Consider the following 15,015-nt stretch of genomic DNA (forward strand, 5'->3'; position numbering starts at 1 on the left):
AGCCTGCATCTCATCTAATTGTGCACTTGTTTCATCACGATGTACTTGAAGCTCAAATTCCAAGTGAGATAGCTCACCGGAAACGTGAGGGTCATCGGATGGGGGTTTCCCACCCCCCTTCAATTTGCCCATTGAACGGCTAGCTCTAGATACCAAATGTTAGGGTAAAGGCCCTAACTGGAGAGCAAATGCAAAGAAAACGTAAAGGAAAAGAAGAAGATAATTAACTGATATTCAACGATACGGTTTTCAGCTACAGATTGAGGCATATATTAGGAGTGGGCATAACAAACCGGAAATTCGGTAACCGACCCGACCGCATCGAATTTTCCGACTCGGTAACCGAACCGACTGAAAACGGTGTCGTTTTGACGTCTCACCGAACCGAACCGGTTCATAACGGTTCGGAATCGGGTCCAGGTGTTAAACCGCCCGAGTTAAACCGCCCGAACCGCATTTTTATTTAATTTAATTTTTGAATTAATTTTATTACTTGTCTAATTATGATTGGTCATAAACCAAGCTTACATAGACTTGTATGCACTCGATCCGCAGAAACCCTAATAGGTTAATACTCTCAAAACCTGGCCGCACGACCTTATTTGCCAAAACACTCTCTCAGTCTCTCTTCAGAAAAGAAAAAAACTCTCTCGACCTCTCCCAACTCTCTCGATCTCTCTCGACCTCTCCCAACTCTCTCAATCTCTCTCGACCCATCTGCTCCGATCCCATCTTCTCTCTCGGCCGAGAGCCTGCGAGGGTAAGCTCTCTAAATCTCTTCTCTAAATCTCTGATTGATTTACTGAGCTTGAAGATCGATGTTTAGATGTTTAGACTTTAGATTGTTCTTCTAGAAAACTTATCACAATCAAAAATTCAAAATCAAATGAGGGTTTCGAAATGCGATTTGGGGCTTTTTATTAAAACTCTGGTTTCGATATTCTTACTAAGGTTTTGGGTTTCAAAATTGATTTGGGGCTTTATGATAAAAATGGAAATTTGAAATTAGGGTTTCTGAGCTTCATTGTTGTTCTGGGTTTATGAGTCTCATTGGGGCATCACTCACCCCTAAGATGGTTGAGGCTTTGGTCTGCATGAGTGACTGGCTAAAGGGAGGAGGCTTTGATGCATACAAGGAGCCCACCAAAGATGAGATGGAGCTGTACGCTGTGTTGGAAAAACTTGAAATTGGTAAGTTCAAAAACTGGAAAAACTTTCAGATTTATTGCATTTTGTTAACGTTGTTTCGAATTCTAACTTTCGATGTAATTTACTATTTTGTTGCTTTCTATTGGGATTGTTGAATACTTGGATAGATCCAGACGAAGGGAATTCTGATGATGAAGATTGAAGAATGGAGGCCGAAGCAATTTTCCGGCATGTAATGTTTTAGACTTTCAGTTTGTTATTTCCTGTTTGGTTTTATGTATGAAACTATGAACTATGAAGTTTGATGGTGTGTATCGTGTTGAACTGCACTTTGCCTTGTTGGTTTTAATTTCAGCAGTTTGAAGTTTGAACTTTGCAGAATTGATGTTTTCATGAAGTGTTGAACTGTTGATTGTTGAACTGCAGTTTCACTTGCAGTTCAACACTTTGGATTTTGGAACTTTGAATTGCACTTTCATGAATGTTTTTTTTAGAAGAATTGATGCTTGAGTCTTTTTAGCAGTTTGCAGTTTGGATGTTTTTAGACTTTGGAGTTTTGCAGCTATGAACTTTTGATTTTTGGATGATGTATTGAGCAGTTTAGGCATCGCTTTAGGGCCTCAAATGCTGATTAAACAAGGTCTTATTAATGGGCCTAAAAAATTCGGTAACCGGCACGCACCGAACCGCATTTCGGTGTAACCGAAAAATGCGGTACAGCCTGAAGAAACTCGGTTGCGGTTCCAAAAAAGGCAAACCGCAAAATACGGTGCGGATGCGGTTTGGGCCTCAAACCGGGCCGAACCGCACCGCGCCCACCCCTAGCATATATAGCCCTTATCATGTGGACACGTGTCGCACATGGAGTGAGCAGACTTAATTGAACTCTTAACATGCTTAATTAGACTAACAACTAATTAACAGAATGAACTAATTAACCACGTGCCAAACACATGCACGAGACTGACTTCTCCCAGTTAATTAGGATACCATTTCTAAGCTATTTTCGTAACAGAAGCTACCTCTCTGGTCGAAGCTCCGGTCGGACCACCGGCGAGAAATGCAGCTCTTGAACCTGGGTGCCCAAATCAGATTTTTTTTTTTTTTTTTTTTTTTTAAGTAACGGGACAGAAGGAAAGAAAATAAATTTTGAATGTCTATTGGGGGGCAATATATGTTTTGAATTGATGTAGTTACCTCATTTTTTTCTTTAATCAAAGTTTTATTTGTCTAATCTTAGAAAGATTAGTTCCCATTCCGGCTACCGAAAGTTCTATTAGGGGGCAATAGACGTGTATTGGGGAGCAATAGACGTCTATTGCCACTCTATTGGGGGGCAATAGACGTCTATTGGGAGGCAATAGAGGTCTCCTCTATTCCCCCTCTATTGGAGGGCAATAGAGGTTTTCAGAAAAATCCGGTGGGCGGCGGCCGGTGACCAGAATCCGGTGAAAGTTGGGCAGAATTCGGTGAAAGTTGGCCGGAATCCGGTGACCGGATTCCGGCGGCCGGTGACCAGCTCCGGCGAAGTCTCCTATGGTTTCTCTCTCTTCCATTTTCTCTCTCTCTCTAAGTAACAAAGGGGTGAGGGGTAAAATGGTATTAAAAAAAAATTAAAAACAAGCATCCTCCAGGAAATCTCCTCTACAAACTCCGGTTGCATAAACTTGGTTGGATGAGTTTTCGGCATAGGAGGAATTGTAAAAGCCATAGCCATTGCCGTTGGTGGAGACTAGTGTGGAGAGAAGGGTGTCTAAATTTGTTAGGTAGGTACTATTAGCGGTGTATTTACCTTTTCCATTGGAACATGAATAGGCTGAAAACGATGGCTGAGGAAGGGATTGAGTGACCGCGAGTAACAGAATATGAGAACAGAAGAATAGAGTTGCTGAGGAAACCATTGTCATGGTGGGATTGCGTTGTTAAAGCGATGAAGGAAAACTATGAAGCTCTAAATATGAATCAAGCTCTAAACATGTTACTCGGTCTGTCCAGCTAGCCAAATCGATCAAGATTAACCTCATAAAACAAGTAAACTTTGTTCCAAAATGTTGATGGAGACGGGATTCACGGGACTACGAACAGACGAGTAGTGAGGTATTTTTCAAGACAAGATCTTTGGGAAGAAAAGAAAACGAAGGATAATCCATGGATTGAAATTGTAGTGTTTTTGTGGAACGATGACTTTCTTTTGTACGTTCTTCCTTTTCTTTGCCATAAGTTCGTGGTTTCTGTGCTAATGCATAATCTTGGTCCATAACCCTGTAAATGAAGGAAAGTAGGAAACTTCTAAAAGAAAAGGCTAACGCTTGTCATAAAAAAAAAAAAAAAGCTAAGGAAACGAAGCTTCTTCAAATTTTGATTTGTTATTAAATCAAATTGTAAAATATACCATACTGTGCTGTTTATAAGAGCTACTTTTTGAAACTGAAAGAGGGAGACGAAGCCAAGACCTTCATAATAGAAACACAACATACAACTAGCTAAAGAAAATGAAATTGAAGAAGAACTAAACCGTCACTATTATAATTCGAAATAACAAAAGGAGGAGCCAAATCCCATCAAACTGAACTAGTTAAAGTGGTACCAAAAAAGTTGATAAACAAATGAGAGCCACTGCAAAACCAATTTAAAGCAACAGAATATATAGCAGCCGACTTTGCCCTCTTTTTTGATTAATGTCTATACCAAAGGTCTATTTAAGCACGTATCTAGACAATAAATGAATGAATCGCCCTGTTCAGTACCAAAGTGAATCAAACGGATGGATGCTAATTAAATTACATTATGATCGAAAAAGTGCTGTTATATCGATCAATCTTCAAGCTCTAGCGAGGATTTACTTCAGTGATTAATGAAGCATCATCATTTTTGGTTACTTCGAGAGAGACAAAGTTTCTCCTAGATCCGACGCTACTATACATTAAAAATGCTGGTTTTAAGGGTACTGGGAGACTGAGAGAGTAGCTATTCAACATGAGGATAACTGAAGCCATGGTTGGTTTATCAGCTAGATTTTCTTGCACACATAACAGTCCAATGTGTACGCATCTCATTATTTCAGTCCTTGAACCATTCTTCAATGTGGGATCTGTCACATTTGAAGGTTTTTCCCTTCCCTCCAGCTTTTCCATGCCTGCATTGATTTGTGCATTATATATAAAGTCAGAGACGGAATTTTCTTGCTCGTCACCAAAACTATATATGTATCATTTCACTTACATAACTTGGAAGAGTACATAGCTTGGAAGAGTCTCCACATTCTCTCCTTGAGGAAAGAAAACTTTACATAGCTTGGAAGAGTCTCCACATTCTCTCAATGAGCAAAGCAACTATTTTCTGTCCACTTATTATCTCCAAATTCAACACGCCAAAACTATAGACATCAGATTGAACAGAAAAATGTCCATGCATCACATATTCGGGAGGCATATATCTGCTGCATTTGAGCAACCAAAATGCGTTTCCTAGGAAGTTAAAGTCAGATTAACCATTTCGCATAACCCAGATTTCAATCTCACAGAACCTGTCCCCTCTAAGAATGATCCAACTCACCACTAAAGTTTTGATAGCCAAATTTTGTACATTCTGTACCAGCCAACAAAACTTTGTTCATTCAATAAAAATTGTGAAGACATCCATATGAAGTCACTCTAAATTCAAGACACATGGTGGCAACTAGTGAACTTATTGTGAACTGCATTGTAGCAATATAACATCCTTCTTGAAATCTAGATCAGTATATAACTACCGAAGATCACTCAAAATTTAAGACAACCCCAAAACTAGTTTTGAAAACCCCAAGATCATAAATTACCAATCAACTCACACTCCCAGGACCCATATTTCAATTAGAAAATAAGTTAAGAATGGAATAACTAAAACTAAATCGAACCAACCTTCATTGGTCTGGGCATTGGTGACCACAAGGTCGAAATCAGTACGCCTTCTCCTTCCATTCTCTTGTAGAGCAATAATCTGCAAATTCATCGATTCTTCATCTGTTGATGAATTAGCAAGATTCCAAAATTCCTGATTTGCAACATCTGAAGACGAATCTGAAAACATTTCAATCCATGTTCATGATATTCAAGAACAGAGAAGATATTTTGTAGGAAGATTGTTTCTTTCTGTGAAATTTCTATGTTTTGTGTGAGATGTAGGAAGAGAGAGGCGAGAAGGAAAGACGGTGAAACAATAAAAAAATAAATGACCATAAGAGTTCAGGCTGTCAAATTTGACAGGGGCCGGGAAAGCTTTATGTCAAATTTACGTGTAAATGACAGGGGCCGGGAAAGCTTTATGTCAAAACTATTCGTTGGATTTCCACCACTCCGTTGGAGATGAGATTGTCCTCTGGCTTTGTCATCCTTGGTCCCCGGACGCGGGCGTCCATGTCACACTCGATGCTCACTTAGAAGAGTTTGGTACTTCTAGAATCACTCCTTTTCGAATGGACAGAGGTTCACCACGTGACAGGTCTACCTGAAGAACAAGTCTTTGTACGGTATAGATCAAGTCTTTTTTTTTTTTAATTTTTTTTTTTTAAGTATAGATCATGTCTGTCAGCTCAAAAGCGTGCGTCTTTCGACCCTTCTTCAACTTTGTTGTAGCTACTTTGATCCCTCTCTGAACCCAATTTCATTGCGTCCATCTGTTATCAATCAATCATGTCAGGAACTGCTTCCCCATCAGTTTTGGTCTTATTTTTGTGCATCTCTGGTGTAGCACAAGCTCAAGTTTCTGCTCCTACTCCTGCTCCGCAACCTCAAGCCACTAATGCCACCACTGACCCATCTCAAGGTACGTTTCTAAATCTTTCTAATGACAGCTTTTTTTTATTTTCTTGTTACAGAAGAGCTAAAAGTGACTGTCATCAACTTCATTAGTTCATAAGAATAACTTATATGCATGAAAAAAACCCATATAAATGGTACAGGACAATCTTGTTACTTCATCTATCACCACTTTGCTAACCTCTTTTCCCCGCCAAAAGCTTCTGACCTTCTGTTACCCATTTTTTTGATGGAAAACCCATATGTTTGGCGCAGTCTTTTTTTTTTTTTTTGGTTGGTTTGGCAAATTGAGGTTTTTGTGTTTTTAACATAAAGGTTTCAATCCTTGTAATTGGTGTTGCAGCAAGAGTTTTGAATTCAGTGTTTGAGAAATGGAATATTCGGGCCAATCCGAAGCAATGGAACACAACCGGAGACCCATGCAGTGGAGCTGCCATAGACTCCACCAGTCACTCCACCAAATTTGATGACCCCGCTTACAACCCCTTCATCATATGTGACTGCTCTTATCAATCCGGCACCATTTGCCACATTACACAACTGTAATTCACTCTTCTAATCTCTCATTTCTACTTCAGTGCCGCTCCCTAGAACTTCAATTTTTTAGCTTTACATAATTTGAATTTGCAGGAAAGTTCAGGACCTGGAAGTTGTTGGTGTAATTCCAGACGAGTTATGGAGTTTGACTTCCCTCACCAATCTGTATGCTTTCTCTGAACTCGTGCACTTGAGTTGGACTCAGTTTAGTTACCCAATTTGTGATATTTCTCCCATGTATTGTAGGAATTTGGAAAGGAATTGCCTGACAGGACCTCTCTCTGCAGCCATTGCAAATCTAACTGGCTTGCAATACTTGTATGCACATCTAAACCGTTTTATTTGAATGCTATATTCAATGGATTTATTTTGGTGTTCATGATCATTTATTTGATTTTAATTTCCAGTACTATTGGCATCAACGATTTATCAGGCGAGATACCAAAAGAAATTGGACAACTTACTGAACTGAGATCATTGTAAGTTTTCTCATTTGGGAGCCTCAGACCACTGATTAGGGGGACTTTGTTTGAATGTGTGATTCAAAACAAGAGAACTTAGCTTTATATGACAGTTTGATCAGGTGGACTCTTATTTAAAGCAAAGACCGGCCTTGATGTATATGACTGCTTTCTTTATATATATCTTCTTTATTTCAAATATTAAGACGTGTTTCCAATATAGTTCCATTTAGTAGTCTCCCTATTCGATGTTGTCTCTGTATTGCTTGATTCAAACAAGACTTATTGTCATATACCTGCTTGCACTCAATCTTGATTATCTGCACCAAAGAGTAATATCAATTGGAAATTACTTGTCACTTTTGTAGGTCTTTTGGGAGAAACAACTTTTCGGGTTCTCTGCCATCTGAGCTAGGGAATTTATTCAAATTACAACAGCTGTAAGTTTGATATGTTGTTCATTTCTTTTTCAGAGCTTTGGCATGAGGGTTTCAGGTGTTATGAAATGATCCTACATACAAAAAATTTCTAACCTCAGTTTTTTGGTTATATGCGAATGGATAGTGAACTGTGGGTATATGCAGATGTATAGGTACAAAATCTGCAAAATCGGAACTGATACAACTATTATTTACATTATTAGTCTATTACCATATTTTAGTAATTTATTTTGAACATTCATCTGTTCTCTAATGACTGCTAGGTGTCAATTTACAAAAAGATGTAAGGTAGCAATACGTTTATGACAATTAATTACTGTTTACTTTGGCAGTTACGTATCGAGTTGTGGAGTTAGCGGTGAGATTCCACCAACTTTTGCTAATCTACAAAACTTGGAGTTTTTGTAAGAGCTTTACGAATGTGTTTATTTTCCAGAAATGAAAAAAGCATTAATTGATATGATGAAGGTTTATAGTTTATACATATAAGAAATTTGTACATTTGCTTGTTGCAGTTGGGCTAGAGACGTTGAACTCTCTGGCAGGATACCAGACTTCATAGGGAATTTGTCAAAGCTTACTTCCTTGTAAGATACTGTAAATGAATACTACTTTTGTTTATTTGCAGTTTATTGACAATATTTTCATCCTTTAGTTAGGCTCTATGGGTTTTTAACTATATTTTACTTTAGGAGGTTTCAAGGAAACTCTTTCGAAGGTCCTATACCATTTGCATTTTCCAATCTGACATCTATTAAAGAGCTGTGAGTATCTAGATCTACTTGTCACTTTCTTTTTATTTTTTCATATCTACAAAGCTTACCATTTGCTGTCTGATGTAATATCAGACACATTAGTGATTTGTCGAATGCCAATGGGAGCTCTTCTCTTGCGTTTATTGAGAATATGAAGGCTCTAAGTATCTTGTAAGGCAAATATTTCTCACTTATATTTGAACCTATCACAACATCGGGATCATACTTCTGTCTTCTTGTTTGTTTTCCTTATGAAACTTATCATGGCAATTTGGTTTCACATCCTGCAGGGTGCTGAGGAATAACAATATTTCTGATTCAATTCCTTCCGATTTTGGATTATACCAAAGTTTGTCTCAGCTGTAAGTTTTTCTTGGTGAATGGTGACCATACATGTTGAGAAAACCCAAATTGCCAAAACTGGAACTTTTTTTTTAAATACTTTTTTGGTATATCTTTTTAAATACAGAAGGAAACCAATACGACTTCTTAATTGCAACATTATCCTCTTCTCTAACATGACTGTAATGCATACAAGGCTAAATAGAGTAATTTTCATTCAATTGCATCCAACCAGTTTTAGATGAATGATGATTATGGTTTCTTTTTTTCTTTTTTTTTTCTTATAAGAATTTTTACCGCTACTTCTTATTGGCTTAAAGCATGTAACTGATTTATATTCTTGCCTCTCCCAGGGATTTGAGCTTCAACAATTTAACTGGACAGATACCAGACTCACTCTTTAATTTGAGTTCTCTCTCCATCTTGTAATACACCAATCCCTCTTGATTGTTTTATATACCACCCAAATGTAGTCATTTAGTATTGAGGCATGTATTTCTGTCTTTATAATTAGGTTTCTTGGAAACAATAAGTTGAATGGCACCCTTCCCGAGTATAAGACAGCATCTCTTCTCAATATGTAAGTTTTCAGCATATATGCTACAGATCTTAGTGCATTAAACTCGAGCTTTCTGATATATTTGGTTTCCATTAACTAAGGGTAGTGGTTTTGGCACTCCAATTTCACAGTTTAACTCCACTTCTAAGGGGCTGAAAGTTGAGTGCAAGTGGTAAAATATGTTGAAGGGTGGAGTGCCAAAATCACACCCCTTGAATAAGTCATCTCTGTGTCAATGAACAGATTGCGATGATTTTACCTGAATTGCACGCTTCCTGAACTTGAAGGATTCTGAGTGCTCCACTTAACATTGACAGTGACCTTGATACATAGTATAAAGCATTTTTGATATTGTTTTTCCTTCAAGATTGTTTGGAGCTCATTCTTAGTCCTACAGTATATTCTCTTGCTCAGTCAAATTGTTTCTCTTCATGATGTGGACTCCTATTCTAGCAAAAGCCTGAAATATAATCTACTGGGTTCAGGGGGACACATGGAGAAAATGAGGTTTTATATTCAACTTATCATGATGCAAATCATATATCAAAGTATTAATATCATGTGACATATGCTGAAGTTTGATAATGATAGCAGTATTGTTATATTAAAATTTATGAACTATGGTATTTGATGTTTTTTGTCATGATATGTATGCAGAGATTTGTCGTACAATTATCTAGATGGGAGCATTCCTTCTTGGGTCAAAGAAGAAAAATTACAGCTGTATGTCTTCATTTTCCACTATTTATCTAGCTTTTTTTACTTTTCTGTTTGACAAAATTTTTATTCTATCAGTTAAAAGGCTTCTAGTTTAATGACTCTGTTTACTCTCCTTATATTATGATGTGCTAGTTGGTTAGTGATATTTTGTCCAAGTATACAGATTTTTTTTTGGTTGGCAGGATGGGCTTCCTTCATAAGTATCTAATGTCCCTTTATTAGATGAAATTAACATTGACAATTGGGTGTATTTTGCAGTAATTTAGTTGCCAACAACTTCAGCATAGAAAGTTTACAGAGCAGGTGATTCCTTTACCTCTGAGCTCATCTCTAGTGTTTTGGACATTTTGATAAGGGATGTGAGAGTTGCATCTCACTTACATATATGCCTGTCATTGTTTTGGTTCTTAAGTATAGCAACTGAGGCTACTATTGTAATACCTCTCTGTCAGGCTGCACCTCAAAATCAAATTTCTTGTCGTTTCAATTGTAACTCAGGTTCCCGCTACCAATCCAATGATCATCATATCTAAGTACCAGATATGTGTTGCACCAATATCAAAATGCGGAAGATAGAAATCAATTTCTTGGTCATCACTAAGAAATACAATCTCTACTTATATAGAATATAAAATCAGACCTAGCATTTAACCAAACCTTCCCTTGTCCCTTGCCCTCCCATGAGAAGCGACATGAGTATCAACCACTCAATGATTAGCATACGTAATTATTGTAGCCAAGAACTCATAGCTATAAATAATATTTCTCTTTTCCTTTTGGACTAGTTGTAGAGCACATTTCACATTAAGCTATTCATGGTGAGAAAATTGGGGACCTGAGAATCTGGTCATTTCTTGCTACCCAGAAATTAACTGCCATACTCATTTCGGTGTTTACTCATTTATTTATTTCAGTGGTCTTCCTTCAGGGTTGGCTTGCCTTCAAAGAAACTTTCCTTGCAATCGTGGCCCTGCAATCTGTAAGTATGGTCGAAGCCTTAACCATTGTTATTTTAAGTTAAAATGCCTTTGTGACCATTCTCTGATATGTGCTCTTGCATCTTTCTGCAGATTATAATTTTGGGATTAATTGTGGAGGACCTGAGATTACGTCTTCCTCCGATGGGATTGTGTATGAGAAGGAAAATGAACCCCTTGGACCAGCTTCATATTTTGTGACAGGCACAAGCAGATGGGGAGTTAGCAATGTCGGACATTTCGCTGGCAGTACCAATCCTCAGTATACAAGTTTCTCCTTATCTCAATTCACAAATACTTTTGATTCTGTGCTATTCCAGACTGCAAGGCTCTCTGCTTCATCAATTAGATACTTTGGCTTGGGGCTTCAGAATGGTAACTACACCGTGAACCTCAAGTTTGCAGAACATGTCATTCTGGCTGCTACTACCGGGAAATTTCTTGGGAGACGTCTTTTTGATATTTATATCCAGGTCCGTATCATCTTAAACTTTTTTTTCATATATAAAACCATGTTATGAGCTCTTATGATAACTTTTCTTTATTGAATTAGTGAAGTTGACTTGGGGTTCTCTTGGTATATATATTAAATTGTTGAATTGAATAAATTAGATCAAGTGTCTATAACAAATTTATTAATTATATTCGTCATTTTAAAATCTGATGGATATATGAAGTAGATCCAAAAGTAATCACCACTCAATTACTCAAGCTCTTACTTGATATGGTCTTCACTCCCCATCTATTGCCAATAATCATCACGTATGTCTTCTTTATCCCCGAAGTTTAGTTCATTACCCCTACAATAACCTTTTGACCACCTTTCGCATCTCAATTAATTTCTGAAACCTCGATAATTCAAAGTCATTTCAAATCTTAAATATGCCAATCTCTATGGTAAACTATAGTGAATCAAGCATCAATGTACTCTCTCATACTAAGCAAACTTAATATCCTCCTTTATTACTTTTCAGGGCATTCTGGTATCAAAGAATTTTGATATACTAAAGGAGGCAGGTATGTCATCTTTCGGAGCTGTTCAGAAGCCATACACGGCTCATGTTTCGGAGAACTACCTTGAAATCCATCTCTTTTGGGCTGGAAAGGGGACTTGCTGTATACCTGAGCGGGGTACTTATGGACCTGCTATTGCAGCCATCAGTGCTACACCGGGTAATATAATGTGGAAATTTGAGATGCAATTTAGCATGTTTAGGTTCAGATGTTTTTGGAAGTGGTTTCACATAATCAACTAAAGAGATTTTGTACAGATTTCATACCTACTGTCAGTAACAGCCTTCCAACTAGTAAGAAGAATAGAACTGGGCTGATTGTTGGGATTGTTGTGGTTGGTGGAGTAATTTTGGTTCTGTTGTTTGTGGCTTTTTATCTTATTCAAAGAAGAAAAAGGTCTGACCCTGATGATGACGAAGGTAAACTGCTACTTCTTTTCTTGTTCAACGAAATCTATCATTAGTCTGTGGCAATTGCAATTAAATTTTGTGTTTGCTATAGATGCTCATAAATTAAGTTCAACCTATTTCGTTTTTATCTAGGACTAGAATTTTTGAATTTACTATTTATTTAGTAATAGTAACTGAGGCTTTGATCATTAAGTGATGAAGATTTCCAATATTCAGAAGTTCACTTAGTTTTCTGTTGCTCTTCTTTAAATTTTTATCTATTATCTTCTTTTTATTGCCCTTGTTCTCTTTCAGTTTCTGTCCATGTTCTGCATCATTTGGTTTTAGTGAATCCATTGTTCTATATCACTACGTAGTTCAACTTTTTTTTATTTTTTCATTGCAAACTCTTTGTATGTCAGATACATATAGCGTGTTTCAGTAGCTGCATACTTCATGGTTAACTGAAAACAAAACCAAAAAAAAAAAAAAAAAGGAAAAGGGAAACTGATTGGCTGAAGAACGGGCTTACAGTTACAGACATAACAGTGTGTTATGTTAAATTTGCAGAGCTGTATGGGATAGATGTTGGACCGCTTACTTTCAGTTATCCTGAACTAAAGACAGCTACAAACGACTTTGATGAAGCTCATAAGCTTGGAGAGGGAGGATTTGGACCTGTCTATAGAGTAAGTTATTATTGTAATAAAAGAGGATCCATGTGTTAATGTTTACTAGTCGATACAGGCGTTGCACTTCTACATACCTAGTTCATATGCCTGAATGTAGACCATGACATCCTGAAACATTACAATATTCAACCCATCGAACTCTTTAGTTGTTGAACTCGCGTTTTCACTACAGATACTGGACAATGCGCATACAATAATCTTGCTAAACTTTTTTTCATAATGTTTTGATTGATAGGGAACACTTAGTGATGGAAGAGTAATTGCTGTGAAGCAATTGTCTGCAGCATCCCACCAAGGAAAGAACCAGTTTGTAACTGAGATTGCCACTATATCTGCTGTGCAACACAATAACCTCGTAAAGTTGTACGGATTCTGCACTGAGGGAGTTAAACGGCTCCTTGTCTATGAGTATCTGGAGAACAACAGCCTTGATCAAGCATTATTTGGTATGAGAATAAGACTGTTAATTTATTATGCATTATGCGTGATATAATACAAAGCACTAAAGGAATTTGTTATTATGGATTGCATGAATCAGGAGAGAGACGTTTAAATCTTGATTGGTCAACACGTTTTAATATATGCTTGGGCATAGCTAGAGGTTTAACTTATCTTCACGAAGAATCAAGGGTTCGAATTGTACACAGAGATGTGAAGGCCAGTAATATTCTGCTTGACACTAATCTCATCCCCAAGATATCGGATTTTGGTTTGGCTAAGCTTTTTGATGAGAAAAAGACCCACATAAGTACCCGTGTTGCGGGAACAATGTAAGATCTTACAAGATTCGGTCACCTTATTTTCTTTTCAAATATTAGTTTTCCATTCCCTTTTTGTCTTACAAACATGTTATGCTATTGTCAATGATACAGTGGGTATCTTGCACCGGAATATGCCATGCGTGGACACCTTACAGAGAAGACTGATGTCTTTGCCTTTGGTGTTGTGGCTCTTGAAATTGTCAGTGGTAGGCCAAATTCTGATCCGAGTTTGGGTGAAGAAATGACTTATCTTCTTGAATGGGTAAGAACTTTGTTTTTTGTGCTCCCTGTCTATCCTTCCTTGCCACAAATGTTCCGAGTATTTTTCAGTTTTTGACTCTTGATGTGTTCATTGCTTTATGATTCTAAAAGCGCTTCATGAAACACAGGTTGATCATTATATGCCTTTTAGCTATCTTCTGCATATGTTTTATTTTTAATGATACTATTGTGTTCTTGCTTCGTAGGCTTGGCAATTGCATGAAAACAGACGGGCAGTTGAACTAGTGGACTCTAGATTATCTGAATTCAATGAGGAAGAAGCACAACGAATAATCAAAATAGGACTTTTGTGCACTCAAACATCACCAATGCTGCGACCATCCATGTCCCGTGTAGTGGGAATGCTTTCAGGAGATATGGAATTGACAACAGTAACTTCAAAGCCCGGTTACTTGACAGACTGGAAATTTGATGATTTAACTACAGTCACCAGCCTAACAGAACTGGACGGTGTAAGTATTGTCACCAACGTGACTGATATGACGACTAGAGGAACTGATTTTAGCTTCAACAACTCATCAGCAACTACAAGCATAATGGGGCAATCACCTCCTAATGCCATTCATTCTATGTCTAAAAATAATGTTGATGGTCGGTGAGAATTCTGAACAAGGAATCGAGTGGTACGTCCCTAAAGATCGATTGTTTTCATTTTCTTTGAGGAGGGCGTGAGAATATACACGCAACTTTTGATTCTTCATGTATAAAGTGAAACTCTCATTTATTGTTTTTGTATCTTATTGTCTTTTGGTTGGACCAGCCTTATGTTGAAGATAAACTGGAGCTCTGGAACTATTTGTAAATGGGAAAGTAATCGAAGAACTTACGATTTATGTAAGTGTGTTCCTTCGATCAACTTCCAGGGTTGGTAAAATAATGGGGAAAGGTCCATCAATGCCTAAGTTATATGTCATGAATTAAACGATTAGTGACAAAAGCACTCTGATATTCTCCCCATCACAAACTCCGGAAGTACTCGTTTCAACCGATTAGCAAGCACTATGTGACTATGAAAATTAACTTACAAAGAACGTGAGTGCCACACATCCTTACTACAAGGGATGACAAAGATTGTGGACCTAAACTAGGAGTGAAATCCAATCCTTGAGCATTTAATATATACTAGTCTTCCCTACATGTG

The 15,015-nt window shown here is 37.5% G+C and overlaps 1 protein-coding gene and 1 long non-coding RNA gene across 4 annotated transcripts; both read left to right on the forward strand.

Moving 5' to 3' along the window:
• The first annotated feature begins 613 nt into the window (after window positions 1-613).
• Window positions 614-1,544, forward strand: LOC133724325 (uncharacterized). The gene is made up of 3 exons (XR_009853612.1): window positions 614-760; window positions 1,010-1,191; window positions 1,317-1,544. It is a non-coding gene; the product is annotated as an uncharacterized LOC133724325 (long non-coding RNA).
• Window positions 1,545-5,705: 4,161 nt separating this feature from the next.
• Window positions 5,706-14,624, forward strand: LOC133724318 (probable LRR receptor-like serine/threonine-protein kinase At1g56130). 3 transcript variants are annotated; one of them, XM_062151008.1, is made up of 25 exons: window positions 5,706-5,952; window positions 6,289-6,487; window positions 6,576-6,647; window positions 6,729-6,800; window positions 6,890-6,961; window positions 7,312-7,383; window positions 7,716-7,787; window positions 7,899-7,970; window positions 8,076-8,147; window positions 8,232-8,309; window positions 8,429-8,500; window positions 8,834-8,905; window positions 8,995-9,060; window positions 9,454-9,546; window positions 9,697-9,762; window positions 10,018-10,062; window positions 10,674-10,738; window positions 10,830-11,209; window positions 11,711-11,909; window positions 12,008-12,169; window positions 12,710-12,828; window positions 13,067-13,277; window positions 13,370-13,601; window positions 13,704-13,854; window positions 14,060-14,624. In XM_062151008.1, the coding sequence occupies exons 1-25, from the start codon at window positions 5,820-5,822 to the stop codon at window positions 14,471-14,473; spliced, it is 3,261 nt and encodes a 1,086-aa protein (XP_062006992.1). In that variant the 5' UTR covers window positions 5,706-5,819; the 3' UTR covers window positions 14,474-14,624. The 3 variants fall into 3 exon arrangements, with proteins under 3 accessions (XP_062006992.1, XP_062006993.1, XP_062006994.1); XM_062151009.1 differs by having other exon boundaries at window positions 9,493-9,546; XM_062151010.1 differs by lacking the exon at window positions 9,454-9,546.
• The last annotated feature ends 391 nt before the right edge of the window (window positions 14,625-15,015 follow it).

This window comes from Rosa rugosa, chromosome 1, assembly GCF_958449725.1.
Source record: "Rosa rugosa chromosome 1, drRosRugo1.1, whole genome shotgun sequence".
NCBI lineage: Eukaryota > Viridiplantae > Streptophyta > Magnoliopsida > Rosales > Rosaceae > Rosa > Rosa rugosa.